Source organism: Candoia aspera, chromosome 5 (assembly GCF_035149785.1).
Source record: "Candoia aspera isolate rCanAsp1 chromosome 5, rCanAsp1.hap2, whole genome shotgun sequence".
In the NCBI taxonomy this organism is placed as follows: domain Eukaryota; kingdom Metazoa; phylum Chordata; class Lepidosauria; order Squamata; family Boidae; genus Candoia; species Candoia aspera.
In genome coordinates this window covers 52,420,599-52,447,955 of record NC_086157.1, presented here as the reverse complement: position 1 = coordinate 52,447,955, position 27,357 = coordinate 52,420,599, and the positions used below count along the sequence as shown (strand labels likewise).

General features: G+C 35.2%; 1 protein-coding gene across 5 annotated transcripts in view; it reads right to left on the bottom strand.

The window, feature by feature from the left end:
- Positions 1 to 8,097: 8,097 nt before the first annotated feature.
- The window catches only part of GK (glycerol kinase), a 32,934-nt gene continuing 13,674 nt past the window's right edge, over positions 8,098 to 27,357 (bottom strand). The window contains exons 9-21 of one of the 5 annotated variants that reach the window (XM_063305206.1): positions 25,993 to 26,010; positions 24,113 to 24,148; positions 22,775 to 22,842; positions 22,202 to 22,244; positions 21,448 to 21,528; positions 20,825 to 20,903; positions 20,130 to 20,226; positions 18,997 to 19,081; positions 18,565 to 18,685; positions 16,855 to 16,998; positions 16,441 to 16,521; positions 13,476 to 13,562; positions 8,098 to 10,592 (exon numbers count right to left, since the gene is read on the bottom strand). In XM_063305206.1, coding sequence (XP_063161276.1) covers positions 10,579 to 10,592; positions 13,476 to 13,562; positions 16,441 to 16,521; positions 16,855 to 16,998; positions 18,565 to 18,685; positions 18,997 to 19,081; positions 20,130 to 20,226; positions 20,825 to 20,903; positions 21,448 to 21,528; positions 22,202 to 22,244; positions 22,775 to 22,842; positions 24,113 to 24,148; positions 25,993 to 26,010 — 954 coding nt within the window. In that variant the 3' untranslated portion in view covers positions 8,098 to 10,578. Of the gene's footprint in view, positions 10,593 to 13,470; positions 13,628 to 16,440; positions 16,522 to 16,854; positions 16,999 to 18,564; positions 18,686 to 18,996; positions 19,082 to 20,129; positions 20,227 to 20,824; positions 20,904 to 21,447; positions 21,529 to 22,201; positions 22,245 to 22,774; positions 22,843 to 24,112; positions 24,149 to 25,992; positions 26,011 to 27,357 lie in introns of those variants that run through there. The other 4 variants (XM_063305210.1, XM_063305207.1, XM_063305209.1 and 1 more) reach the window with 4 other exon arrangements.

The following is a 27,357-nucleotide window of genomic DNA, read 5'->3' as shown; positions in this document are numbered from 1 at the left end:
CACCCGAGGCACAGGAGGGGCTCCACGACCCCTCACCTACCGGCAACGGAACCAACGGGGCTCGGGGCACACTCGGAGTAAGGAGGGGTGGAGTGCTGACCGGCGCAGGCTATTTAAATCCTGTTCCGGCGCGCTCCACTCACTCTCAGCTTTTCCAAGGGCATGCATTCTATACTCAAATAAAACCAGAACCTAAGCCTACACTAGTGTCTGTGTTTTACTGGGTAGCAGGCAGAGCCTGACAGGTAATTTATCTGAAAAGCAGGGATGAATATCAAAGAATAGGGGTGTGGGAGAAATGGAAGAAATGTATGGTTTTGCAGTCAGGAAAAATTTCAATTTTAGATCGACCATGGTTTGGCAGAACTAAAACATGAAATGACAAAATCCAAATGGGCAAGCAGAAAATGCTGATGGGCATTGCCATTCCCCTCTCCCTCAGCAGCATCCAGCATTACACGTCCCACCGGCAGCCACCCCACCATTCCAACGCCCTTTTCCTCCTTCCCCTCAGCTGTCTCTGTTCCCCAGTATGGCGTGTACCACTGGTCAGCCAAACCCTGATCCTCCCAGCCTTTTCTCTCCCTCCTGTTTAGATGCAGGGTGGTATTAGCTATGTTCCAGAATGTGCTCTTCTTTCACTTCTAGCAATAAAAAAAAAACTAGCTTGGTTTAGATCCCACATAAGCTGAAAGCCAATTCTCCATTCATAATCAAGGGCCTTTTACAATCACAATCAAGTGCCTTTCACAGGCTGGACTACAGCTTCCATTTCCAGCTAAGAGGACATGCCTGACATTTTAATATCTGCCCAAGATATTGCACACCTAAACCACCTCCAAACATCTGTCAGTAACAGTAATGCAGGCAAATAAGTTAGTTTAGTTATTCAGCATCTCTGCATTAGCAGTTTTTGCCATTACTCAGCCATCATTTGTAATTAGATCATTAATAGCAAATTATTAGAAAGCAGAAACTCACCTATTTTGAACATGTGAGGCAGGTGGCTGATGGATGAGAACAGTTCTGTTTGGAAAGGTTGAGGGAATTAGAAGGAAGAAACAACATTATGTTGATGGACAGAATCAAAGAGATCACTAGATCATCCCTGGAATAATTGCAGGTTGTCCCCAAGAAAGTGGAGATGGAGGGCATATTTGTCATTATGGTCTCCAGGCATTGGGACATTTGATGGCATCAAGCTATGTATATTTACTTATTTTAAGTCAATATATGTGTATATGATTTCTGCCTTTTTGTTCTGGAGGGCAAGCTAGACATTTCCATAAGTAAAAGAAATACTGAGTTAGCCAAGGATCTGATCTGCTAATGAGCTAACTGCTGCTGGTGTGGTGACCTTTTTATTATGTCTATATTAGCCTCTCTTCTACCTGTGGTCACAAAATAGCCCTTGCCCTAAGACAACCCTGCAGATAAAAGCTGCTGGATCATCAGCACAGAAATTTACTACTTTTGCTATCTCCTGAAAAAGGGATACAGCATAATTTCCCAGGAAACTAGTGTACGTTGGGGCTTTCTGTTAAGGACATTGCACATAAATACATACCATAATCACAGATTTCCTATATAGCACAGTTGTTTCTTTGTTTAAAAAAACTTAATTTGGTAGTATCAGAATACATATTAGCTATAATTAAATGTAACTATCTCAACTTAATAGGACAGTGTAAATTAACTGAGAACAGTTCTATAAAAACCTATTTAGTGAGTCCTAACTGTTAATGATTTGTATCCATGGCAATTACATCTTAATATACTTTTAAGACCAATTTTTATGAGCAAGCAATAACTGTGAAGTTTGGGATCGTTTAAATATACTTTGGGAAATATTGCTGTAAATTAGAGCAGTTAATGATACATTTTATGGATAGCAATTGCATCAGCCTAGAGTACATAGTTTTTCTGTGATGAAATTGAAGTATAATATTATAATTGAGGTATAGCATCATAATAATTTTAATTTGAAATACCTTTTTGGAAAGGAAGTTGAAACACAGCACAGACCTAATCTGTGGGTTAAATCGGGCATTGAACACTTTTGTCTTTGGCAGTTATGCTATAGCCAAGGCTATGTTGTGATTCAGTAATCAGCTTTCTTCATTTTTAAGGTTTTTGCCAAAGCATTCCCCACTATTCCCCACTAGGGTTCTATGATAACTTACCTGAGATAACATACACGTGAGTTTAAGTGTGTAAGGCAGGGGTACACTCTTGTTGCCCACTTCCCCAAGCAACTTCTCCAAAAGTTGCCACTGATTCTAATTTTTGATATCACAGAAGTAACTTGAAGTTCTGCAACTAGAACCAAAACAAAATGAGAAAGAGGACAGACAAAACTATTTGCACTACTTTCAGTGAAATAGCTGAGTATGGATATTTCACACAGTGTTTCTCTTATTAAGTGTTCTTCTCTGGCACAGTGTTTCTCAACCTTGGCAACTTTAAGATGCGTGGACTTCAAATGGTTGGGGAATTCTGGGAGTTGAAGTCCACACATCTTAAAGCTGCCAAGGTTGAGCAACACTGCTCTAGCATCCAGTTTTGAACAAAATGAAAATCTACTTCTAATCAACTAAATTTAGTAGCAAATCTTTAGCTTCCTTATCTGTATTTTACAGCACTTCCTCCCATCCTTTTAACAAGCATTCCTCCTCGTGCAAATTATGCTGACGTTATTTGCACTGCTCCCAAAGCTACTTTACTGCACCTCAGAAAGAAATCTGGGAACGGTGATGTCTTACCAAAGTAATATAATAGGAGACTTCCAGCTCAGGCCTAGAAATCTCTCAGTTGGACTGTTGTAACTCATTCCACATGGGACTGCCCTTAAATACTATTCAGAAGCTATAGCTAGCCATAATGCAGCACCTTCAGTAGGTAGGGGTGCCTCCTAGTTTGCCCCTATTAACACCAGATCCACAGAAGCTACGCTGGTTGCCAGTTGCTTTCTGGATGCTATTCAAGGTGCTGGTTGTTTATTTAAAGCTCTACATGGGGCAGGATCTGGATACCTGTGGGACTGCCTCCTCCCAGTGGTTTATGCCTTTCCAATAGGATCTCATAGGGAAATCACTCTTCACATCCCATACTTGAGAAATTGCTGTCATCAGGGACTATAAAAGCATGCTTTTTCTATAACATGTTCCTCTCTTTTGGAACAGAACTCCATATGAACTCAGCTCAGCACCAATCTTGCTGGAGGCAGGACAGCCACAAAAACCTGGCTGTTTTGTAAAGCCTTTGGGTATAGGTGGTTTAGAAGTCCCAACCCTGCGGTAGGCAACTGTTGCTGCTGTTCAGTCTTTCAATCCACACCCTATTCACCTCAGGAATGGACTATTGCAATGCTCTCTACACGGGGCTGCGCTTGAAGACCACTAGAAGGCTACAGCTGATCCAGAATGGAGCAGCACAGAAGTAATGGGCATGCCTCAGTGTTCCCATGTGACATATATGGCCACCTATCTTATATAATGATTCAAGGCAGCTCCAAAAGTCCATAAAAACAAAGATAAAAACAAAAGTACCACCCCCACAGGCACCAGACCAAACAGCCTTCCAGCTCATGAAAAGGCAAAGCCAAACATCAGTTACATAGAAGAGATACCAAAGAAACAGGAAGAACAGCAAAAACAGCAGTATATATTTGTAGTGTTAGATATTAAGCTGCAAGGATAGTGCAATTCAAATTGATAGGATGACAGTTGCTGCATTTGAGGCTTGTTTTAAATCAACGTTTCTTTTTAAAATCCTATAGCTAGATGTGGAAGCCGAAAGGGGGAAGAAGATTATCTATAAAATGAGAGTTGTGGCCTGAACAATAAAAGCTCATTTTCCTGGACGTAGCTGCTAGCTACATCTTTTGTACAGAGATACAACTGAACCCTAACAAATGATCGGAATGAGTTCATTGGGTTTTCTCATCAAGTAAGAGAAATGTAAGAACAAGAGAAAACCCAATGAGTTCATTGGGTTTTCTTCTTCAAGCAAGCATGCATAGAATTATAGCATTGGACCAGGGACAAAAGTGCCTGTTGGGTAAACTGAGCAACATGATACATATTCAGTTAAGCAAACGGGAATAAGAAAACTCAGTAAATAGTTCCGTTTATTGTACACCACCCAGAGTTGCTCTTAGTGAGATGGGGGGTGATGAAATATAAATAAATAAAAATAAATATTTTCTGTCTTTATATTTGGAGGGCAAGTGATAGTAAGATTATGACCAATTATTGTACCAATTGCTGCTTTACATATCGCAAACTGTGTGACAAAAGGAGTGGGAAATTGTTGCTCACAAAACTCCTTACTTTCAACAATCACACTTGCCGTATTTCAAATGACAAATCATACTTACTAGAAATACAGAAGTCCTGAACCTTTGGAGAATGGCTATTCAACATAGCTGCTTACTCTTTATTGCAATATAATGCTTCAATTGCAGCTGATGTTGATGAGACCATCTGGAAGTAGCAGTGACAGAACAAATAAATAAAATGTAGTTGGTGAGAGGGTTTTTTTTTTTTTTACCGTTCCCCAAAGAGATTTAACTAAAATGTTCTTTTAATTTAAAAGCATCTGGAGCTATTTATCACAAACAGTTTAACAATGCTGCTAGCTGCTATGGGAAAATACAAAATAAAATTAACTACAAATGGTTGCAGCACCCAGAAAGTTGAGCCGAGGCAAATAGCTGTGTCTTTGTAAAGCCTTCCTTCTTTTCTGATGGGTAGACCTCAGAGGTGTGAGTAAAACTAGCTGGATCACAAGGCAACACTTTAGAAGCACACACACACACACACACACACACTCTCATCTAAACATTAGTCTTCCATTAAAGAAGTAGTGGCTATTTACAAGGGAACAGACTACTGATCTCAGAATAGAACAGCAATAAAACAGGCTTGGGGGACTACTAGATGTCAGCAAAAGGTTACATTTCTCTTTATCTCTTTGATGCTATCTAGTGGTCACTCAAGCAAATATACAGTAAGGCTCTCTCCCATTCCCACACATTCTGCCAAGTAGGCAGATGCATAGATTCCTCTCAGGGTGCACATGGGTCCAACAGCAGCAGATATGACCAGTTTGGGGTTTCTGAAAGACTGAAGTCTCAGCTGGGGCTTCTGTGTCTCAAGTGGATGCCACTTCTGTATTTATGACCCTGGTAGAACTGCTTGCCATACTGAGATACTTCATCTTTTAAAGAGACTTCTACTTCTTTTCGGTCACACGATCAGTCACAATCAAATAAAAGCCCTTACAAAGCTGTCCATTGAAAGTCTCCTTTCAACCCAGTTTTTACTTTTTTTTTTAACAAAGCGAAACGATGCTTAGCCAAAGTGATAAGACCAGGAAATTAGACACCTTCTCTTCATACAGGAGTGTTCAACAGAGCAGATGAAAGAAAAAATTCAGAGCTATATACTTGGCAAAATTATGCAACTGTTTTTCACCATTTCAAACACAAATCAAGTTATATGAGTCAGAGACTATAGCAACAATTATGAAACCACTGTACTTTATCTTGTGAATTACATTGGGAAACTACATATTGTATCATACAATATTTACATTTGAAAAAGCAAATACTGTTAATATTGAACAGCAAGGTATGTGGTGTGTAGGTGAGGAGGCAATGGTTTATGGTGGGTCCAATATGTGATATAGATGACCCTTACTCTGACAGCAGTTAGAAAACTAGCCTAAAGACAGCTGTTCTAGCAGTGTTTGGGTTTCTGGATCTCCAAAATTTTCTTCTCAACACTTTTTTTTAGCACTTTTGACACTCCAATTTGTAAGAGTCAAGAATCATGATGTGCACTGTTGGAAGTCCTAGACTGATTAATGAAACTGATAGATTGAGACTCCATACACTTGGTATGTGTAAAAAATAATTAGAGCCATAACATTCTGAGATGTTTCTGGACTTGACCACATCCATAAATCACTTCCTGTTCCTGAAAACTACTGGACTATTTCCAGAATGTCTGAGAGACATGGTCTAGATGAAGAATGGAACATTACAGAATTCTCAAATATGTTCTGCCTCAAAAGACAGAATGGTTTGCACATACCTATTAACCATTTAAGCCTGCAAGCTGAGCATCTTTTGCTCTTTGCATATTACAAGGAAAATATTGTTAATACTATAAAGAGCATCTGGGTTGAAATAAGCAGAGGAACCAATAAAAGTGTCACGAGTGGACTGCCATGGGGCAAAAGCATGGCAGTGCACACATGACAAAAGAAAGCCCCAAGCACAGAAAAGAAAAGAAGTAGTTAAGTAAAACAAAAGAAACAATAGCCAGGAAATACCTTAGCAGGGCTGAGCCGGCACCCGACCATTAACACCATATCCCAACGACGAACAGGGCAGGAATGAGCAGGGCGCAGTTCAGACATGCGCAGTAGCAACTACCCAAATAAGGAAACCCGGAAGGGGGCGGGGCAAGAGTGGGGAGGGAGGAACAGTGGCGGGAACAAGGCAATATATTTGAAACTGTAACCACACCACATTACTCTCGGCTTTCTCCTGGACGGCAACTATCCAAATAAACCCTGAACCTGCGTTCCCTAAACCAGCGTCTGTGTGTTATCTGCGGTAAGACGATCCTGACAAAAAGCAATACTATCCAAACAAAGAGAATATGTGAATTAAGCTTTTGCAGACTTTTCAACATGATGTGGGTTAGTACTGACAGAATCCTTTAAATGCCCTGACATTTGTTGAGAAACTGTGCCAGCCACAATACTCAAACCACAAATACAAAAAAATCTAATTAAAAAAATGACAGTATACTGTAAGAAACCAACATGGTTAGACAAAAAGCATTATGAATTTCTGGAAACAACACACACACACACAAGAATTGGAAAGAGGGAAGATCATCAAAGAAGAATACAAATAAGTAGCCTGGAATTGTAGAGAGGGTATTAGAAAAGCTGAAACTCAGAATAAGCTGAAGCTGGCAAAAGATGCTAAGAGCAACAAGAAAGAAGAACAATTCTTTACATAAGTTCAGAATGATGGACGAAAATCAGATACAAGTTGCTCAGGAAAGGCAGCAAAATACTAACAGGTAAAGGGAAAAAAATTGGGGGGAATCTTCCCAGCACCCTTTTTGCCCCAACTTTGCCTGGTTTATGTTAGGATATTTTTTTTTAAAATCAGATGTCAGCACCATATGATTGATTGTAATTTCTTATTTAACCAAGAAGCAAGAGACTTTAAATTGGTCTCATTCTCAAACTTTACACAGTTTATTCAAGAAAACATATAAAAGGATGTGCAAGCATATGGCCACACCCCAGAAAGTGAAATGAATGATTGCATGAGATAAATACTACATAAATACAGGATATCTGGAAGGAGGTCCTCCTGGAGTGGATAACTGACTGACAAGTCTATCTGCCCAAAGGTGCAATTTCGAAGTGTGGTCCACTGAGAAGTTTAAATGTGGAAAGGCAGTCCCAGAACAAAGGGTGGGCTGGCAAACCTACAGCTAATGTAGGGATGATTGATGGACCTATGGGTAGTGTAGTGAGGAAAATGAGACTGGGTGACAATATATACCCAGTCTCAAGAGGGAGAAAGTCAAATATGACAAAGGATAATCCAGGGATCTATAGATTAAGACATATCAGTCTGTAAGTACCTTAAAAATAATATGGTAAATAACAGAAGTCACTATGGGTTTGTCAGAGCAAGTCTTGCTAGACTTACTCATTCTCTTTTTTAACTGGGAAAAATTTCTTTTAGTAGATTGTGGGAATGCTGTAGACATAATGCATCTTCATTTTAGCAAATAATTTGACGAAGTATCTCATGAAATCATGATTAGTAAACTACTTATATGTGACTTGATATTAAGATAGCTACCTTGAAAATGGTACTAATTGCACTCATCAATAGTTTCTGCTTAGAAAGAATGCAGTAATTCAAGCAAACATTATTAACAATAAGCAGCATTCTAGCAAGTAAATCAGCTCAGATTCCTTGTTATAGATAATACAAGATGCATTATACTATATTGCCTTCCTAGCTGTTGAAAGATTGGGTAAGAAAATATTCAGTTTGACTTTAAAATGTAAACTCTTTATTTTAAGGCAAAAAAAATACATTCAAGTTTGTGATTCTTAAAGTTGATATTGCATTGTTTATCACAACAGGGTTCAGTAAAACATTTCCACAAGTAAAGATTTCATTTGCATTTTATTTATGGGTTACACTGTGAGCATAATTTAAAACAAAACCAAGGACATTTCTACTAGTGCAATATCAATGACTTTGCTATTATACATTTTCAGTGTATCCATTTAATAATTCAAATTATACAGAAAAAAAATCATTCCATTCACAAAAAATGAGCAGTTTCCACTATTTTTGTTTTGTAGAAAAAGTGGAAGTACATTGTACAAAATTACAACTATAATTATAAACTTATAAATTTAATGTCCTATATACTTCCAGGAATCATATCCAAAGCTGCTGATCCCAGTATGCTATACAATGCAGGAAACGCAGGCAGGGAGCATAATGAAACAAGCCATTTTCAGATTAACTTTAAAATTTAGAGAACAGAGCTTAAAAATTTCATCTCTTAGCCACAGTACAATGGTATATGTCCTATGTAAGATCTTACCCGCAAGCATTGGCTATATATCCCGCTTGCCAAAGAAATCTCCAGAAAAATTCTTCTGAACTCTAAACTGACGGGGGAGGAGGAAAGTCATTTACATTATGAGAAGCAAGGAAAATGTTGACTTGCCAAATATGGCCCTAAAATATATAATGTCTGTGCTGGAAGGAGAGTTATGGAACTGACATTTGGGAGTTTACAACTTCCACATTCATGTTGACATATACCAATAAATCCTGATACAAAAGAAAGAAAAAGTAGTCTTAGATTTTTGAACAAACTGAAATACTGATTATTCAAGACTAGATTTCAGTTAAAATGTTTAACAATTGCTACAAGTATTCTACATTTCAAACCAATGCAAAAATCATTTTTACACTTAATGAAAAAGCATTTGTTTAACATTATTTGAATTTTCAATTCATAATATTTCCTTAGTGATGAAATACAGATTATGTAAAAATGTAGGAAATGACAGACACAGAAACCATTTACCATGCACTCAATTCTTTTAGCTGCTAGTGTGCACATATTACAATATTGCTATATTTCAATATGTTTACACACTGCACTTCAAATCAGGTGAGTTTTATAAAAAAAGAGAGGAGACCAATTTTTTATTACCTTTTAATTACACTCATATAACGTTTTCCACAAGTAGTAAGCTATGTCATTCATCTCTCTCCACAGGCATTTTCTGGTTATACTGCAATAGTCTTGAAGCATCTTCAAATAGTAGCAGCCTAGATTCACTACATTTTTATCTCCAACTCATTCCAGTGGTGTGCAAAGCAAATGCTGAGTCCTACCCTAGAGAGGCCTAACGGTATGAAAAGAAGGATAGTGTGCACTTAGGACATATTTTGAAGAACATGGATGAGATTTCTATGACCTCTTTGACAAAACTTTACCAGATATTTCCTCAGTTTGAGAGAAGGGAGCGGATTGTTCTATGAGCCAGCAATGTTTGATTTTGTTTTTATTCTTAATGAAAATATGAATAATATTATAAGGTATCATTCTGATATAAATTAGTTTTAAATTTTGGGACCTATAAAAGTTATTTTCTTCTTTGGATATCTAAAATATCATATGTCCAGAAATCATGATTGCTGCTGCTTATAGTAGTATCTCACTGAGAAGCAAATTTTGGTCCAGACTTTTACATAAAATGAAAGATTGCAAAATGTTTGTAGTTTTCAACTATAGCCCATAAATATTATGATTTATTATTAAAATAGGTATAGCTATCTGAACTTTTTAAGCTCATATTTAATCTTCATATTCCTACTGTTGGCCATTAGATTTATATTACAGTATTTCAAATTTATAGCTTTCTTACTATATATAAGAAGTCTATACATTTAAAATTTTAAATATAATTTATGAAAAATCTACCAGTTTTACTTAGTACCTTAGAATCCTTAATATGATAGCCAATGTATATGAAAAGGAGGAATAAATAACTGTTGTTTGCTTGTTACAAAATACACTACTGAAATCTTTGATTATCACTGAAGTTTGAATTAGTCAATGAAAAAGATGGTTTTGGAAAATATTGTTATAAGCAATTTCTAAGAAGAAATCACAACTTTATATAAGTGTATATAATGAAGTTCTTGAAATGTACTGTTTCCTTTTTTTTCCCCAAAAAACTTTAACTTCTTTATTCCATGTTTCATTTCAAGTGGACAAAACAGATGATGGCAGTTACAGAAGTTAACCAGGCCTTCTTTCCACTTTTTCTTTACTTTTAAATCAGAGAAATGGTAGCAGCTATATTTTGTCTTTTCCTGATTAAATTCCTTTCCTAAATAGCAACTTTGACAGTGAAGTCAAAATAATGCCATTGAGATTGTTAAGAAAGCACCAAATTCTTTGAGATGTTACAGTCTCCTGAAATCCATTAAACGCCTCATTTCCAGTTACCTGAAATAAAAAACCAGTATCAGTAGTCAAATAATTTTTGTTAAGAAGATAAATACAACACAATACTTATGATACCTTCTGGGGGAAAAAATAACTGAAAGTAAATCACCTGTCGAATTCCAACAGTCCAAACCTGGGGCATAGATTATACTATCTAACCTATACAAGCTTGTACTGTAGAAAAGATATGAAATGGCAATTGTTCTAATGAGTAACAACATTCTAGAGAATTTTTAAGGGCTCCTGTAATTGCCTTTTTCCCCATTTCAGTGTTATAACAAGTTCTCTGTCTACTGGAATAGGAAAAGAGGGAAAAGATGATTCATATGAAGCAATTAAGTTTATAATACGATTATAATTCAGAACAGGCCTACCATGGGTTTTCAGAAGGTAAACTTATGTTGTTCATGAGAGGAAATGCAAAATAGGATTTCAAAGTGTATTTCAGCATTATGTTTCCTGTATAGGCTTAATGATATGTGATACTTAAGAATAAAGTTAAGTGCTGAAATGAATTTTTGTTTTCTAAATGCAACAGATGGCATATATATGGTTGCAAGTCTACAAAGCACTATGTGTTGAAAAATGGTCTACCGCTTAATAAAATACCATTCCATCTGACTTAAAACCGAAAAAAGCTAGTTTTCTATTCAGAGAATACAACTTTCCACTGAAGAACATTAGATCTACTCTCTATATACTGTGGTGCTGAAAAGTTTGTGAACCCTTTTGATGTTTGAATATTTCTGCATAAATGTGACCTAAAATGTTCACAAACATTTAAGCACCACTGTACTGACACATATGAACTATAAAGGAGTATATGTTGCAGTATACTCAAGAAAGTTGCATACAAAACTGCTTTCAAAATTTAAACAAGAGACATCCAGTCAGAAAACACCATTTTACAATATTTTTTAAAGAATTACCAAATATTGAAAACAGCTTAATTTCAACAGCAACAAATGTTATTTATGTATTCAATCCAAAATAACACAGAATTATATGTTTGCCTAGGATGTGTAAGGAATATTGGGTAGCTGTTCTTTGATAAGGAAACACACACACACACACACACACACACAGAAACTCTGAATTCTCCGCTCTACTCTATAGAAAGGCTTCTATATTCAGCAGACCAGCTCTGTGGCTCACAAACCATTTCTTTCTCTACATTTAAATGTTCCATTTAAAATGAGACCCTACTGCAGTCTTACATTAGTACACCAAGGCGTGGTCTCAGTGGAACTTTCCTAAAACCAACAGTCTAGTTCTGGATGGGAGAGTTTCCAGAAAACCACATGTATGCCACCTTGAATATCATGATAGAAGAGATATAAAATATAATCACATAAGTAGATTCAGAAACTGACTCCTTCTATAAGCTGCTGCAGAATCACACAGGGCCTACAGAGATCAGCTTGCCAAATATTCTTACTGTGAGATTTTGGGAGTGCTTTAGTTAGAATTCAACATTTGAGGAGCCAGAGCACGACCCAGGAAGCCCAGACTCAGAGACATCGATTCAATGGTGGATTTTTATAGGGAGCTGCTTTGGAGTGCACAGGGTATTTCCTGCATTCCTTCCTTCCTTTCTATATTTGTTAAATCAGTACTACATCTTATGTGACAAATGTCTAGTACTTTAAGCAGTAGTTTTGGATAATGCACGATTTTTAAAAAATTATCTTTAATTCTGAATTGTGCTAATTAAGCATTTTATAATCTAGGATAAATTCTAGTATAGGCAAACACCATATTATTTAAGTCTTTCACAGAATTCTTTCTCCATCCTTGCTGTGTTTTTCATATACGTCTATCTTATATAAATGATTTCTGCCTAAAAAAGAAGAATCTAGATGGCTGATCATCATGAGAGACTTTATGTGCCATAATTAATAAGGCAAGTAATTATTTGTAAATTGGCATTAATTAAAAAAGGAATACATTACCTATTGTTTTATAAGTTTATTAAAGAATGAAAACAAAATTCTGTTTTATATATGACAATCTATTTGTATAGATACTGGAAAAGCTCATTACTTCTGGTAAATATCATCTGACTAGCTGGGAATAAATGCTTCCTGAATTCCCCCTGCCAACAAAACCTTCTAAGTCCACGTGTAAGATCAATTTGTCTGTTCCATACACTCTTAAAGCTATAAAGAGATACTTGATTTTGCTAAGCATACATAGTTTTCAGTTGTGACCAAGTCAATTTAGCCATTCACATTTCTCCACAGTTGAATAGGAAATAGAAATTTGACAAAATATTAACTACCATTATTTTTTCAAATAGAAAAATTATGAAACTTACGATTTTTTAAAACAAAATAAGCACTGTTTTAGGAGGCTAAGGTTAACTTTGCCTTAAGAAAAATGAGTTTTGAAGCATCTAAAAGAGATGAATTTGGCAGGGATAATAATGTAGTTCACCAGATGTAAGATCTTAACAGTACATTTTTCTGATCTAGAAAATGTAAAAATTGCTTTATAAGCCCTTTGTGTCACAAACCCTGGCTTGTTTGCAGTTCCGTGGGTTTTTTTTCAGTAGTTATAAAATCTCAAAGGAGGAATAACTAGAATGCATACCTAAGTCTACAGAAGATCAGGATTTATTCACGCAAAAAAAAAAAAGCTTTTAAAATTGATTTGAAATAGTAGGAAGAATTTTATGGTAGATTTTCTAAAAGTTATGTTTTTCCTATAGGAACTTTAAAATGGTAGACTATATTAATTTAAATTGTTTAGAGCCAATATATACAATAGCATTAAATATTTCTTCATATATAACAATAAACATTTTCTTGCAAATTGAAAATATTGAAATAATCTAGCAGTGATGCCTTGTAAAAACAAGCCAGTTCAAAATAATAAACTAACCTGAGATACACTTTGCTCCGATTAACATTAACAGGCTACTCATTATATAAAAGCCCAAAGGTAGACTACAGAAGATACTAGTTTCACCTGTTGTCATCCAGAAGGAGAGGTTCCAGTCAAACAAATCAAGAGAGAGATACGTGTAAATTGCACTAGTTAAGAATTACATGAAGAAAATTAGAAGAGAGAGAAATGTCTGCAAAATGCTACAGATAGTTCCGCATATAGTAACAATTAGAAATAGGCCAAACATTGAGGATCAGATATATTTCAATCTTGCTTCCAGTGTCATTATTTAAGGTTATTTAGACAGAACCATTTTACTACTAATAAAGCAGATGGTACAGAATTTCAAAATAAAGCTGAAATTAAGCATTAATAATATTGTAAGGAGGAAGAGTGCACCATGGAAGGTGGAAGAATGGATTCATGTGTGTCTCTGATTACACACATACAACCCATCTTATACTATATTTATTTTTCAAAAATACTGTCTGTGTATGAGGTACCATGTCCAATCATGCCTTGTGCCTGCTCCATCATACACACTACACTATCAGCAAGTGAAATATATACCAACTATTCTCCAGACCAGAACTGAAAGCACAACATCGCTATTGTTGTTTATCATAAATTAGAGTATACTAAAGTCATTTATGACAGCCATATCTAGAATGCTTTATAGATTGCAAAGCTGCAGTCTTATATCATTTATCAGGGACCAAGCTTCACTGAATTCACTGTAGTTCATTTCACAGTAGCTGTGTATAATATTCTGCAGCGAACAGCACAGTAAGTTTAAGTAGCAACAAACATTTAAATTGCCCTCAGGAAAAACTTCTGCATCTAATTCAGTGGTTCTCAAATTTTTACATATTACCTCACTGCACACTAATTTTGCAGAAATTGTAAATCAAGCTTCTCTCCTTCATTACATCTTTTCCACTTAATTTATAGGTTACGCTTGCTGAATTTAAAAAGTTAACCTATTTTTTCACCTTAAACAGAACATTCTTTTCATTTAGCTAAACATAGATTTTGCATATCATGTGCTCTTCACACAGAATATATGATATTATTCACAAATCTGTCCCTGCCTGGGTTGCATTTCCAGTGTCTGACTAGGCCCAAAGTTGTTATAGCTCTGATAAACCATTGCTGAATTTAACTGTATTCTCTTTTACTGAATTGTAATAATGTCTATGTAAAATTACCAAGATAGTTACTATTGGGTGCTATTAACATCCCCATTTAAAAAAAAAAGGGTTTTACTTGACATTATATAATTGTAGGCAGGGATGCAGGGGAGGAATTCCAGTAGGTTCTTGAAACCAGTGAAGCTTTAGTTTTGGCCCAGTCAACAAGTCAACTAGATAATAATCAGGACTTACAAGACTAAACAGTGCACATTTTTTCATATTTTTTAAATTCATGTGAACGTTGTATATACTCTCCTCTACTAACCTGCCCACATCTTTCAATGGCACAGAAACTACTGCTTTGTATAAGGAGAAATACTGTTACCAATTCTTTGCTCTATTGTTAGAGTTTCTATCTTACATTTCTCAAGCCTGCTGTTAAAAAAACAAGCAATAATTCTATTTTTTTTTCCATTTTCTCTACGCAGCTATTAGGACTTTAAGAGAAAAAAAGCTATGAGTGTCTAATAGGATCTTAAATGGTCCTTCTGCCCAAATTTTTTGAGAACCTTTGATCTAGCTGATATATCCTCTTCATTCTGGCTGGAGGAGCTAATATTTTAGAGTTATTTTTAATTTTTGTATTATAGTGAATCCACACTTAAATTTTATGACTGTACGTAATTATATTGAAAAATATTAATAAAATCAAACCAACAGAGCTACAATTTTAAGCACACTTAGAAGGACAAGAGTCCAACTTAACTTATTAGAATATTTTTCTAAATAAAAATTTATTTATTTATTTATTTATCAAATTTGTCACCGCCCATCTCCTCCCACCAGAGGGACTTAGATTCGCACTGACAGTCATAAAATAGCATTAATGAATTAAACCAAATATATGCAATGTGAGTTCAGATATATTCTTAATTGTACTGTAATAAAAATGTACATATCAAGAGTAAACTTTGTCAGCTTTTTTTCTATTTTTAGTACTACAGCTGCCAACAATGTGGGAATATATTTATTTATTTCACACAGTACATAGAATAATTTACATTCAAAATTAATCATGATGGATAATAGCTTCCACAGATTAATGCTTCATTTTCATGTGAAAATTAAGCCTTATACAATCTGTATTTCAGTAGTTTGAAACAAAACTGAAATAGTTTTTCACTAAAACTCTTATCTGGAGATACTTTTCAAAACTTCAAAAATTGATTAAGAATGCAAGACTAGCACGCAATTGCCTTAAATTCTTGATGTAATTTATAAAGCATTACAACTGTTTCTGCTTATTGCTTAGATTTGCAATTTTTTTTTCAGGCCAATCATTGTGACTGACTTTGAGAAGCAGGCTAAAGGCCAGGTTAAGTTAAATTCATAAGATTGTATGAATTTATATACTCAATATGATTAATTCCTATGTAGTTTACACACTCCATTTTTGTCACTTTAAAAAATTAGAACTTGGTGGCAAGATTTGAGTATTCTGCGAGCTGTACTCAAGACTTTGAAGATTTTCATACAACTCAGCGACAAGTTGTACACCCCTGTAGAAAGGTATTCCTCAAATGAATTGAGAGTATACTTCTAAATTGGTATTATTTGGATGTGCGTCTCAACATAAACTATAAAAAAAATAAGTGCACACATATATTGCTTGTTCCATATTTTCATTTTCTAGTACACTTACTAAAACATGGTTTGAATACAACTGCTACCACCATGAATGAAAAAATATATTTTTGCTCTTTGCTACAGCCTCTGTAGGTATGGAAAAGCAATCTTTCACAAGTAATGCGTAAAGGATGACTCACTATTTCCTTGAGGTTCTGATGTCTCCCAGCCCATTGATTTCTTAACAGCTTTCTTCCATCTGGAATAACGATACTCACTCTCTGAAATCATATGCAACATTTTCATCAAAAAGTCAGATACTTAATTATCTTTATGTAACACACAAGCACTTATTTTATAATATTTGGAATGGCCTTCTTAAATGCACAAGTATCTCACTAACCTGGTAACTTCAACAACTAAATGAAAATGAGGAAAACATCAACACCGCTCTGCTGTACAATTTTTCTAAGACACATTCACAGTTCACAGAGGTATCACAACTGTGCTGACAGAACAAACTCTGCTAATCCTAATAACAGTATGAATTAGCTAGATCTGCATGGGCTGAGCAAGCTTAGATAGCAGAGATCAGATCTTAAAACGCTTCTTACCTTCTGGATTGATCTGCGGTTCAAAACGTTCACATGTTACTGCTGTGAAGTCATCTGGATGTAGACTCCAGACCCCCACTCCTTCTGCAGCTCCAGCTGCCATGGCTGCTCCAAGTGCTGTGGTTTCCGGCATGGATGGCTTTACTAATAAGACAGAAATCAAGGTAGCGTATTTACCTAGTCCTTGATGGAACAAAATGTATATACTCACAAGGTGAACATTTTAAGTAATAAAAGAAGTATTTTATTTTTTTTCACTTTCATACCCTGCTTTACAGTATTTCCCTTCTTTCAACTGGCTGAAAAATGTTAGTAGCAATTTCACTAGCAAGTTAAGGACAAATATGCTTTCTACAAAAAAGGCTTCTTTTATGAAGAAGGAGCTCACTGATCAATCAATAATAGAATATAGGGAACTAGTAACCAATGCAAATATACTTTATCTAAGTTGCTCTCACAAAGAAACATCACCCTAGATATTCACCAAAATGAACCCTAGATTACTGCTTTAAACAAGGTAATTATAAAGAACAAGACAATATGCTTTGACCAAAAAAAATGGGATTATTTTGTGCATATAGTTAGAAGCATTATTTTTCAAGTTCCAACTCCCAAATATGGTTAATTACATCTTCAAGGTATTTGATCTATGAAATGTTGCTTTTGTGTTTTGAATCCTTACCAGACAGCATCAAACCTGAATTGCATTCCAGTGAAATTAAATCTGACATCTTGACAAGCATTCTTGCAGTAACCTGTGTTTGTGTGTGTTTGTGTGTGTATGTATGTAGGAATCATTAAAGCTATAGGAAGGTTCTGGTAGAAGTTTCATTTAGTTAATATTACATGTATATTCTGCCTTTCCTCAAAAGCTTAAAGTGATGCACAAGAGGTTTGCCTACCATTTTATTTCCATAGCCCAATCTACCTAACAGGGGTTTCTAATAGATACCTACTGCCCATTTAATTTTGTAGTTCAGTAGAGACTGGAACCTGGGTTTCTTAAGTCATATTTCAGCACCTTAACTGCTATATTACATTCATTCATCCTTCCTTCCCTTCCTCCCATAGCTGTATTGTTCAAAGTGCTCTTCCTTAAACTTTTATCCTTAGAAGGTTTTGTAGAACTCAGTCAGCAGTAAACTTCCTTACCCTTTTACCCCACTGCAGCATTTTTAAATGAAAGTGCTAGAAGAGAATTGCCTTTCCCTGACAACACTGTCAGTGAAAGTGACAGGAAGAACAAGTTTTTTTTAATCGTATGGCATAGCAGTTCGGTGTTCATGCTCACAAGGAAGAACAATCTAAACCTTCCTTAAATAAACAAGAGAAGATTTTGTCTTCAATAATTTTTTTACCCCGATAAAAGAAATCACTGATTGTTCCTGAAAGAGGTTTATGAACAGGGTTCCTTCTATGTATACAGAGTTACTTAATAACTATATAACTGAATAACAATTACTCAGAACAAAGCAGGAAGACTGAATTGGGAGGAAAAAAAAAGATTATGAGCTTCAGTTTCCTTAGATGACTTCTCAAAGTAAGAAGGATCCAAAAAGCCTACACCAGCAAGACTGAGAATCTTGGAATATATGTAATTCCCAGAAATATATTTTAATGGAAGTCAATTGAAATAAACTTGTTCAAAAGTCATAGTTGGGCCTTAGACATAGCAATCCAAAATAAAATGCAAGGAGACCTTTATCTTACCAACTGGAATACAAAGAATATCAGCTTGGAGTTGCATAAGGATCTTGTTGTTGGTCATTCCTCCATCAACTTGTAACTGGCTAAGTGGTATCCCACAGTCTTTATTCATTGCATCCAATATCTAAAACAAACCATTTCCATTAACTTTTCCAATAAAAAACCTGAAGTATTTTATAAATTATATAGCAAAAAATGGTTGAAATATTTGGCTTTATGGCATTATAAAAAAATTAGTCAGAGGCAAGCAAAACCTAAGGTAGGAGAAAATTATACCTGACAACTTTATTTTGCATTTTGAACAAACTTCTCAGAAGGTGAAATTAGCTTGTATTTAAACACGTTTATACATGGCTGCCTGTAGAAATACAAACTACAGTAATATAAACAAGAACACTAACTCAAAAAAATCATAATAATACTCATCGCCCATACCTCCCGTGTTTGAAAGCAGACAGCTTCCAAGGCAGCGAAGGCAATGTGGTTTTTATTTGTAAACTGAGTAAGGCCACAGATAATTCTGTAAAGGAAGACAAATGATACTACAGTTAGGAATAAACACAGTATTTAATAAAATACAACATACTGCTGCCATAGCATTGCCTCACAGTGTTCATACAAGTACCTGTCTGGAAGAGTATACTGGCAATGTCTACTGAATCCAACTGAGGATCAACAGTATGGCACTACATATAGCCTAGCTGTGGATCTGAACCAATCACAGTAATGGAATGAGATGTTAAAAGTCCAACATTAAAAGTGGACATTCCCACAAATTTGGGAATTTAAATTCTTGTTCATATATGCTGCTTCTGCTGGGATAATTTCTACTGCGGCCTCGCTAAGGAAAGTGATATTTGGGGACAGAATGCAATAAACCATAGTCATGTTAACACAGACAAAATATTCACTCTTTAAAACTGATTTTGCCTTGCTGTTTGCATGATTTGGGTATATCTGCATTTGAACAACATCCTGCCACCTATAGTTAAGAGCAAAGGTCAGCAGGTGCATTCAAGCAAATGGCTGCCATCAGGAGTTTTCCTATTCCTCAAATTGCTGTCATGGTCAGAAACAAAACACCAATTTATTAGAAAGCAAACTGGCAAGGTTGTATCATCCCAACCCTTCTTGTTCTACTGAAACCTTCCTGTTCTACTGAAATGTGCTTTCATGCCAAAGCTTAACTTTTTCACCTTGGCACGCAAGCACATTTATAAACAAAAGTCCTGGGCTGCAATTACTCACCGTTTTTGTTTCCTAAGGATGCCCACAAGGTAAATGTGGACAAGAAGGCATTCTTGGAAATAAATATGCTTTTGGAGGAGGTAGGTTTTATTTTTACTATGCCAGCTTCTTTTATATTTGGTTTAAAATAAATATTTTTTAGAAGTAAGACTGGGCAAGGGGCTGGAGGATGTCAAATGAGGTGCTCACAGATATCAGCAAGGGCATTTTCCTTTGGCATAAAGCAGACTGTATACTCAATCTTTCATAAGCCCTGTGATTTATTATCAGAATACCAGAAAAAAATCAGTATTTAAATATAACAATCAGATAATAATTACCCTCTTGCACTGGGTTCCCAGTATGGTGCATATAATCCTGAAAATGCAGGAACAAAGTAACAGCCATAAGACGTGCCCACTTCAGCAGCAAGTTTCTCTAAGATCAACACAAAACAGAAAACTTATCTCTGCACAGAAATAGTCATTTTAAAGCTAGGAATTGCAAAACAAAATGTAAGTAATTTCTAGAATAAATAAGATTGTTGAATGCATTAAGCTTTATGACAAACATAGGAGCAAGGAAGCAGAAGTACCCAATTTATATATACTATAATCTTCTACAAGTTGCTATTTTCCAGATACGTTGAACTAGTTTAACTTCCACAGACCATTTATATCCATAAATAAAATCTTATGGTATAATTCTATTCCAAAATAAATCCTACTGAGGTCAGTGGGTTTTTTTTTTTCAGGAAAATTGCAGTTTTAATTAATTATAATAATTGAAACTCTGGGTAAGTATATTATGATTACTATTCATATTCCTCATAGCAATAGTATTATATAAATATTCCACTATTGCATTTTCAGAAGAAGTACAAGGTCCCCAAATCCAATTCTTGGGGTTAAGAGATGGTATAGTGCTTAACTAGATAAATAAAATTCTTTTCTAAGTTAACATGTTTGAACCAAACCTAGACCCCCTCTCCTATTCTTACAGATTTACTATATGTTGGGAAGTTATAGATACTTACCTACTTCTTCTGAAGATTTTGCAATACCAAGGTTGTCCCTCAACCAACGAACAACAGCTCCAGCAATAGCAACAGAGCCCTTAAAAAAAAAGCAGACTAAAAATGTTTATTACTTCATGGTTATTCTTAGAGCATAATATCCAAATATGTATAAAAAATGGATGCGTGTCTGTTTTGCAGCTCTAACATTTACAACTATTTTTAAAGCAATATCAAAGATCTAAAACAGCTGTAGAATGCTGGGACAGCATGTATAGAGAATTATGGAATAAGTCACAAATACAACTTCATGAAAACAACACTCAGCCTAATTCATAACCATGTTTGACTTGCACATGTGAATTGGTCCTTATAGTGGTAATAGAGACAAAGATTCATATCCCTTCAAATATTTTCTCATTGAGCCCATATTGAATTGCTGGTAATCAAGCAGGGCAAAGTAGCTTTTATGAATATATGAACCACTCAAAATGAACATTTTTCATAGAGCCACATAAAATGGTGTCTGACATCAAAGACACTCCAGCAACCTGATTTTTTTCAGTTCATCTATAAGTAAGTGGTTGGTTGGCACCTATTGAAACTGATATATCAAGATGCCTACGCTGAACTGCTTTACTTACTTCTAATGCATAACATACAGCCTTGTCTCTGCCCAATTTGTAAGCCACGGTGGTTAGAAGGCCATGCTCAGAAAGTGCAGGCTGAAAAAAAACAAAGAAAAAGAGAAAAAAAAAATTTCTGGAAAATATTAGTTATTCTTGTTCCTGCTTTATAGTAAAATCCACTGCACAGTAGTCATTTACAATTTTAAAACTTAAGAAGAAACTTTAAAGCATTAATAACTTTATCAATAACTTTCTTTCTTTCTTTCTTTCTTTCTTTATTTTTATTTATCAACTTTTATCACCACCCATCTCCCCCCACAAGGATGGACTGGGTGATTATTTAATGGGGGAGAATTATGATAGCTAAATAACTTTTTGACATATTAATAACAACTTTTTTGCTTTTATTAATTACTTATCTAGAAATATAGATACTAGGCTATTTCATCTGCTAAAGAGAGCTGTTGCCAAAATATTAAAACAATTATTTCTCAGCTGTCTTAAACACTAGCTAATGTATTATAGTTTTCTAATACTGATATCTCTTTAAAGCTTTCATACTAATCAACATCTCAAAAATATTATGAGGCTAAAGCCTGAAACAAGAGTCATACTGTAATATGATTTTAAAGTTATATAGAAGACATTAATGACAGGGGAGAGCATTATATTGTTGAACAATGTTTTTTTTTAAAAGATACAGCTGTGTATCCAGTGTTAAGGTCTATTTATTTGAAAAGTAGCAAGTTGTTTAATTCATAGCACTAACCTTTTGGCCTGTATTGCAGAGTAAGAAGCAGCCTGTTCCATACCTACAGTGAAAAGTACAAATTACTGAAGCACATCTGAAAAGCAGGATGTAATTCTTCACCTAAACATACATGATATGAAGAAATTGCAGCAGATATACAATATATCATAAGAAACTTGCAATATAAAAATTCACTCTAAAACTGTTCATGAGCAGTCCAAATGTCCAAATGGCACAAATTTCTTCTTCCTGGGCTTCCTATAATATCCAAACTAAATAGCATGGTTACATGGTCAACCTTGCAAGTTCCAGAGAAACCAAAGCTGTTTTGCACTGTTGAGAGCTGTTTTCATTGTTAAAAGACAGAAGTCCAATTTCCACATGCCCAATAAATGGATCAGCACTTTTCTTCCCATGGATATTTTATTAAAAATCCAAAATGTTGGTTCCCTAAAATTAACTAGATAAACAGAACAGAGTTCCTTTATCTGCACATCCCTAAGAGATACTGGATTGTGTAAGTCAGCTAAACTTGTATCAATTTTCCATTCTGTATTAAGTCTGTAATGTGATATTTCATATTAAACTTACGTATTCTTTGCTTGGCCATCCTTGAAGCACATTTGTCCTACTAATGCAGCGGACTGGTCACCTAAGCACTGAAAAGACAAATAATATTCAACAAAAATATTTCTATGCATTTATTAACAGTAAAATTAAAGTCTCTTTTTGGGGGAGGGTGTAAGCTGGTACACTTTACTCTTAGAGAAAAAAAATTCCAACAGAATTAAACAAGGAACTGAAGAAATCCTACATCAATTCAGAGGCAGAATGTGCTTCAGTTTTTATAACAGTGGTGCCTGGATTCCATTTCTTTTTCAAGCTTCTTATCCCCCAGCCTATTGCTCTTTACTGTAGCTAACTTAGTCTCCCTTCTCTCCTCCTACTTCTGCAAGAATGCTACAAAATGCACAGAAATGATGAAGCCTGTTAAATTTGCCCAGAAAAGGAGACTGGCCATTAAGAAGGAAAAATTGTGAGTGAATCAGAAAAGAAATACATAAAAGAGCAGAACAAAGCCAGCTCAAGGGGAAAACAGAATTCCCAGAGACTTTTACCAATTCAAAAATTAAGCTCCCTTCTTTAAGTGCTAAGAACAATTGAAGACTCTTCAATTAAACTGAGAACTTCTCAAATTAAGAATAATAATTCTTAAAAGAATAACGAAATTTGAGTTTCTTTATTGATCACTTTGAAATATATTTCATTACAGAAAGTATCCTTTCTTTGTGAAAAGGGAAATTACCAGAAACATATTTATCTTCTAAAGATTAAGCAAAATGATTGACTACATAATTTATTTTGGCAAATGATAAATAGTTGTGGTTCTTAAAATATGGATATCTGTTCTAATTAAAAATATTATTTTGACAATTTTCATTCTTGGTTCTGGAAACTATTAGGCAATATTCTCAGAATACACCATGCTCAATATTAATTAGAAAATTCTATGTGATAATTTCAGCTGATTTTCTTTAAATATACAGAAAGCCAAGAAATAGCATTAATTTAGAACATTATATATTTTCACTTAGCAGACATAACTGTGTAGTACATAGCCAGTTTATATGATCAGGATTTTGCATTATGTTCCTAAGGAATATAATGCCATCAGATAGCTTTACAAATTTGTGATTATTCCTTAATACCATCAATTAGTATGCATATTCTTTGAAATACATTACACGGCCATTCATTATGAATTCATCTGTTCCAGGCCTAAACCTGGAAATATAACAAAAATAATCAGTACACTTTTTAAAATTTACTTCTAATAAAACAAGTTATATCAAATGGATGAAGTATGAGGATTATAATAACTGGTAGAAATTATATTAAAGATCACACAGCTTTATTTAGGAAACTCACCCCAGAAATTGGTACACCAGTCAAAGCTCCAGAACTCTGCCAAAAAAGCCATTTTTTAAAAAAAATTATGCAACAGTTTTCAAGTATTTTACAAATAAAGAAAACAATATATTGTTAGAATGTGATAAGCTATAGCTGAAAAAAAGTAAGTGAAAATATAAAATGTAACATACTTTGCAGAAATGAAAATGAAAAATAACAATGGGGGGGAACAGAGAAAATCTTGTCATCTGGCAACTTAACCAAATAAAAGGGCATATTAGGTTCCCCACTGCCTTTGAGATGCCCTGCAAATCCCACACAGATGGAACACAGAAGGGGAACATATCTCCCTTCCTTCAGATGTTGCTGATATAGCTTCAATCAGCATGGCAAACAACAAGGAGTGGTGGGAGAAAACTCTGAATCCTTTATACAATATGGGAGAATTATTTACGCCTACGTGTTTAATTCCTGGAAAGAGAAGATTTCTTTATACTGTCTAGCTTCTAAGGGATAAACGGCTACTGCAGGTTCATAGTATACATTTTAGTGTTTCATTGTAGTATCATAAAGCTCTGATGAAGCTTCTCAGTTTGGCTGAAACCGGGATTACTGTAGCCTGTTTAAAAAGGAAAATATGTCATATGATAATTACAAAATAACATAATTTCTAAATGCCATCAAAATGGATACTGAATATTGAGGGTTTTCTTGTTCAAAAGTTACAAATTGGAAATGCCCAGGAAAGGGCCGGGAGAAGAGAAAATCAAAGAGGAAATAGCCATTTATCTTCTATTAAAATAACTTTTTAGATATATAGATTAATAAACTTTATTACAGTCTGTAATAAACCACATTACAGTCCAGTCTTTCCTTCTCTATGTGTTAAACTATACAAGTAGTTCTCCATTAGTTCACTCAAGCAAAGACCTGCCCTCTGTTAAGTAAATTTAGCAATACAGAATCAGGAATGGACAACCCCTAAGTGGCTGGGATTGCATCTCAGCCTTTCTGGACAGTTGAAGAAAGGCTTCTGGTGGTAACATCACCAGAAGAGACAAATGCAAAAGTTTGGGTTCTGGGGAGCTAACTGCTGCCATTCTCACCCTTATACTCCTCCTAGAAAGGAAAACAGCTTCAAATCACATTGTAAAAAATTGGGCATTTTTAAATTGGCCATTAAATCTTGGAGGCATGTTCTCAAGATGCTAGAAATCCACAAATGGCATCTAGGAAGCAGCATGCAGCCTGCCCACCTCAAAAACAGAGCATCATTTGAGTTCAAGAGATCCTTGAGGCTACAATAAAAAGGTAAACTACATGCCCCACAAATGGAAGTCAGAGCCTATTATTATATTGAAGTGAGTGACAGATTAGTTGGTGGAAAGATATGAGGTCTTGTATTCAATGGTCATGTTATGAAACCATATGAAGCTTTATCCAAGAGCTCAATAGTAATAATGCTATGATGTTCTTGCGCACAGACAAAAGTATGGACATTCAGTGTCCACATATCCTGAGACAAAAATAGTTTTGCTTTTTAGATATTATGTGTCCACATGCACTCTCAAAAGCAGTGATCAGCTTAGTGAGCCATGCATAAAATGTAGCCAGTGCATTTCCATTTAGGGATATCTTTATTTTTTAAGCGATCACTGTTTTTATTAAAAATATTTGCTCTAAATACAATTTTTAGCCAGAAACTAAACAATTGTTAATCTCATTTTTCTAAAGTTTCGAAGGCGCAAAGTGATAAACTGAGCTTCAACTGTAATTAGTCACACTTTGAGAGGGACATTTCATTACAGCAAAGAGGGATTTCCCCTGAAGAAATGCACTGTATCTAAGCAAGATGAATGAAGATGTAACTGGCTGTATCCTGACAAAAGCCTACTCACCAGGGTAGGGGAGATTTTCTATTGCAGGCAAAAAAAGGTAATGGGAAAGAGAAAGAGACACAAACATGTTCATAATTTCAAAACCTGCTAGTCCATCACTTTTCTCATCCCATAAGTTATGGTATAAATTGCAGACACACAAAGCCACTCTTTGAAAATATGTATATATTTGTGTGTAATTGTAAACAGGACTAGGCCTCATTAGTACATCACTGGGTGAACTCGAAATAACCACCATGGTAGCAGGAATGAGAAATTGAAAAAATAAATAAATCCTGGAATAAGGCAATGGAAAATCACCAGGTGTCAAGCACAACTTGAAGGGGATTATACATAAATACATATTAATGTCATAATGAACTATTCTTCTTTGTTACCAAATAAATAACAGAACATATTAGATACAGGTAGTCCTTGCTTAACAACCATTTGTTCAGTGACTGTTCAAAGTTACGATGGCGCTGAACAAATTGTCATCTTTCACCTAATGACCGCTTCACTTAGCAATGGAAATTCCAGTCTCAATTAGTGTTGTTAAGCAAGGACCATCTGTTGTCGTAACAGTCAGGAACCACGCTGAGATGAGGAATAGGTCTCTAGTGTTTTATTACTGCTACATTAGACAGAAAATCCTAACAAACTGAAGAAGCGTGGGAAAACCCAGACAGATAAACCCCAAAAGTCAAGGCAGATCTGTTATGTGTCTCTTTGAATGGCTGCTCAACTCCTCACTACTACGCATGCATTTTCCCCCCTGGATAGGGACCCCCTCCTGCTCACCATCAGTGCTCATGACACCTGTACTATTTAAAAAATAAATTCAAGTAACACATAATCATGTATTTTTCAATACTACAGTAGGGATCCCATTTGATTAGAATGGTGTGTCTGTGTGTGGATAACTTTTTGAATATTAAGGACCACATTTGATATATTTAAAGGCACTAAAGGATGTAGAATACATGGGCCCATGTGTGGGTGGGGTAAGGTTTTAAAAGGAGTTTTCTTTTTAAACTGTTATATGTATATTTTAGAGTTCACACTATAGTTTTCATGCATCTCTCTACCATAAAATGGTGAAAAATAGGGCTTTCAGTTTTCAGCGTCATTATCAAAAGAGTATCTAAGAGTTGTAAATAGGGAGGAAGGTCACGCTAAGACATGTAGCTGAGGCTGCCCATCCATCTGACAAAAGAATAAATAGACAATTGGTGAGAATGTGTTTTTTTTCCAGTTCCTACAACTCTATCATTAGTATGTACATTCAATAATTCGTCCTGTAGCCAACTATTCATAAGTTATAAAAGTTTTAGTCCTGAAAGTTTTAGCCACCTTGGACAATAGTTGTATTAAAGGGATTTAAAA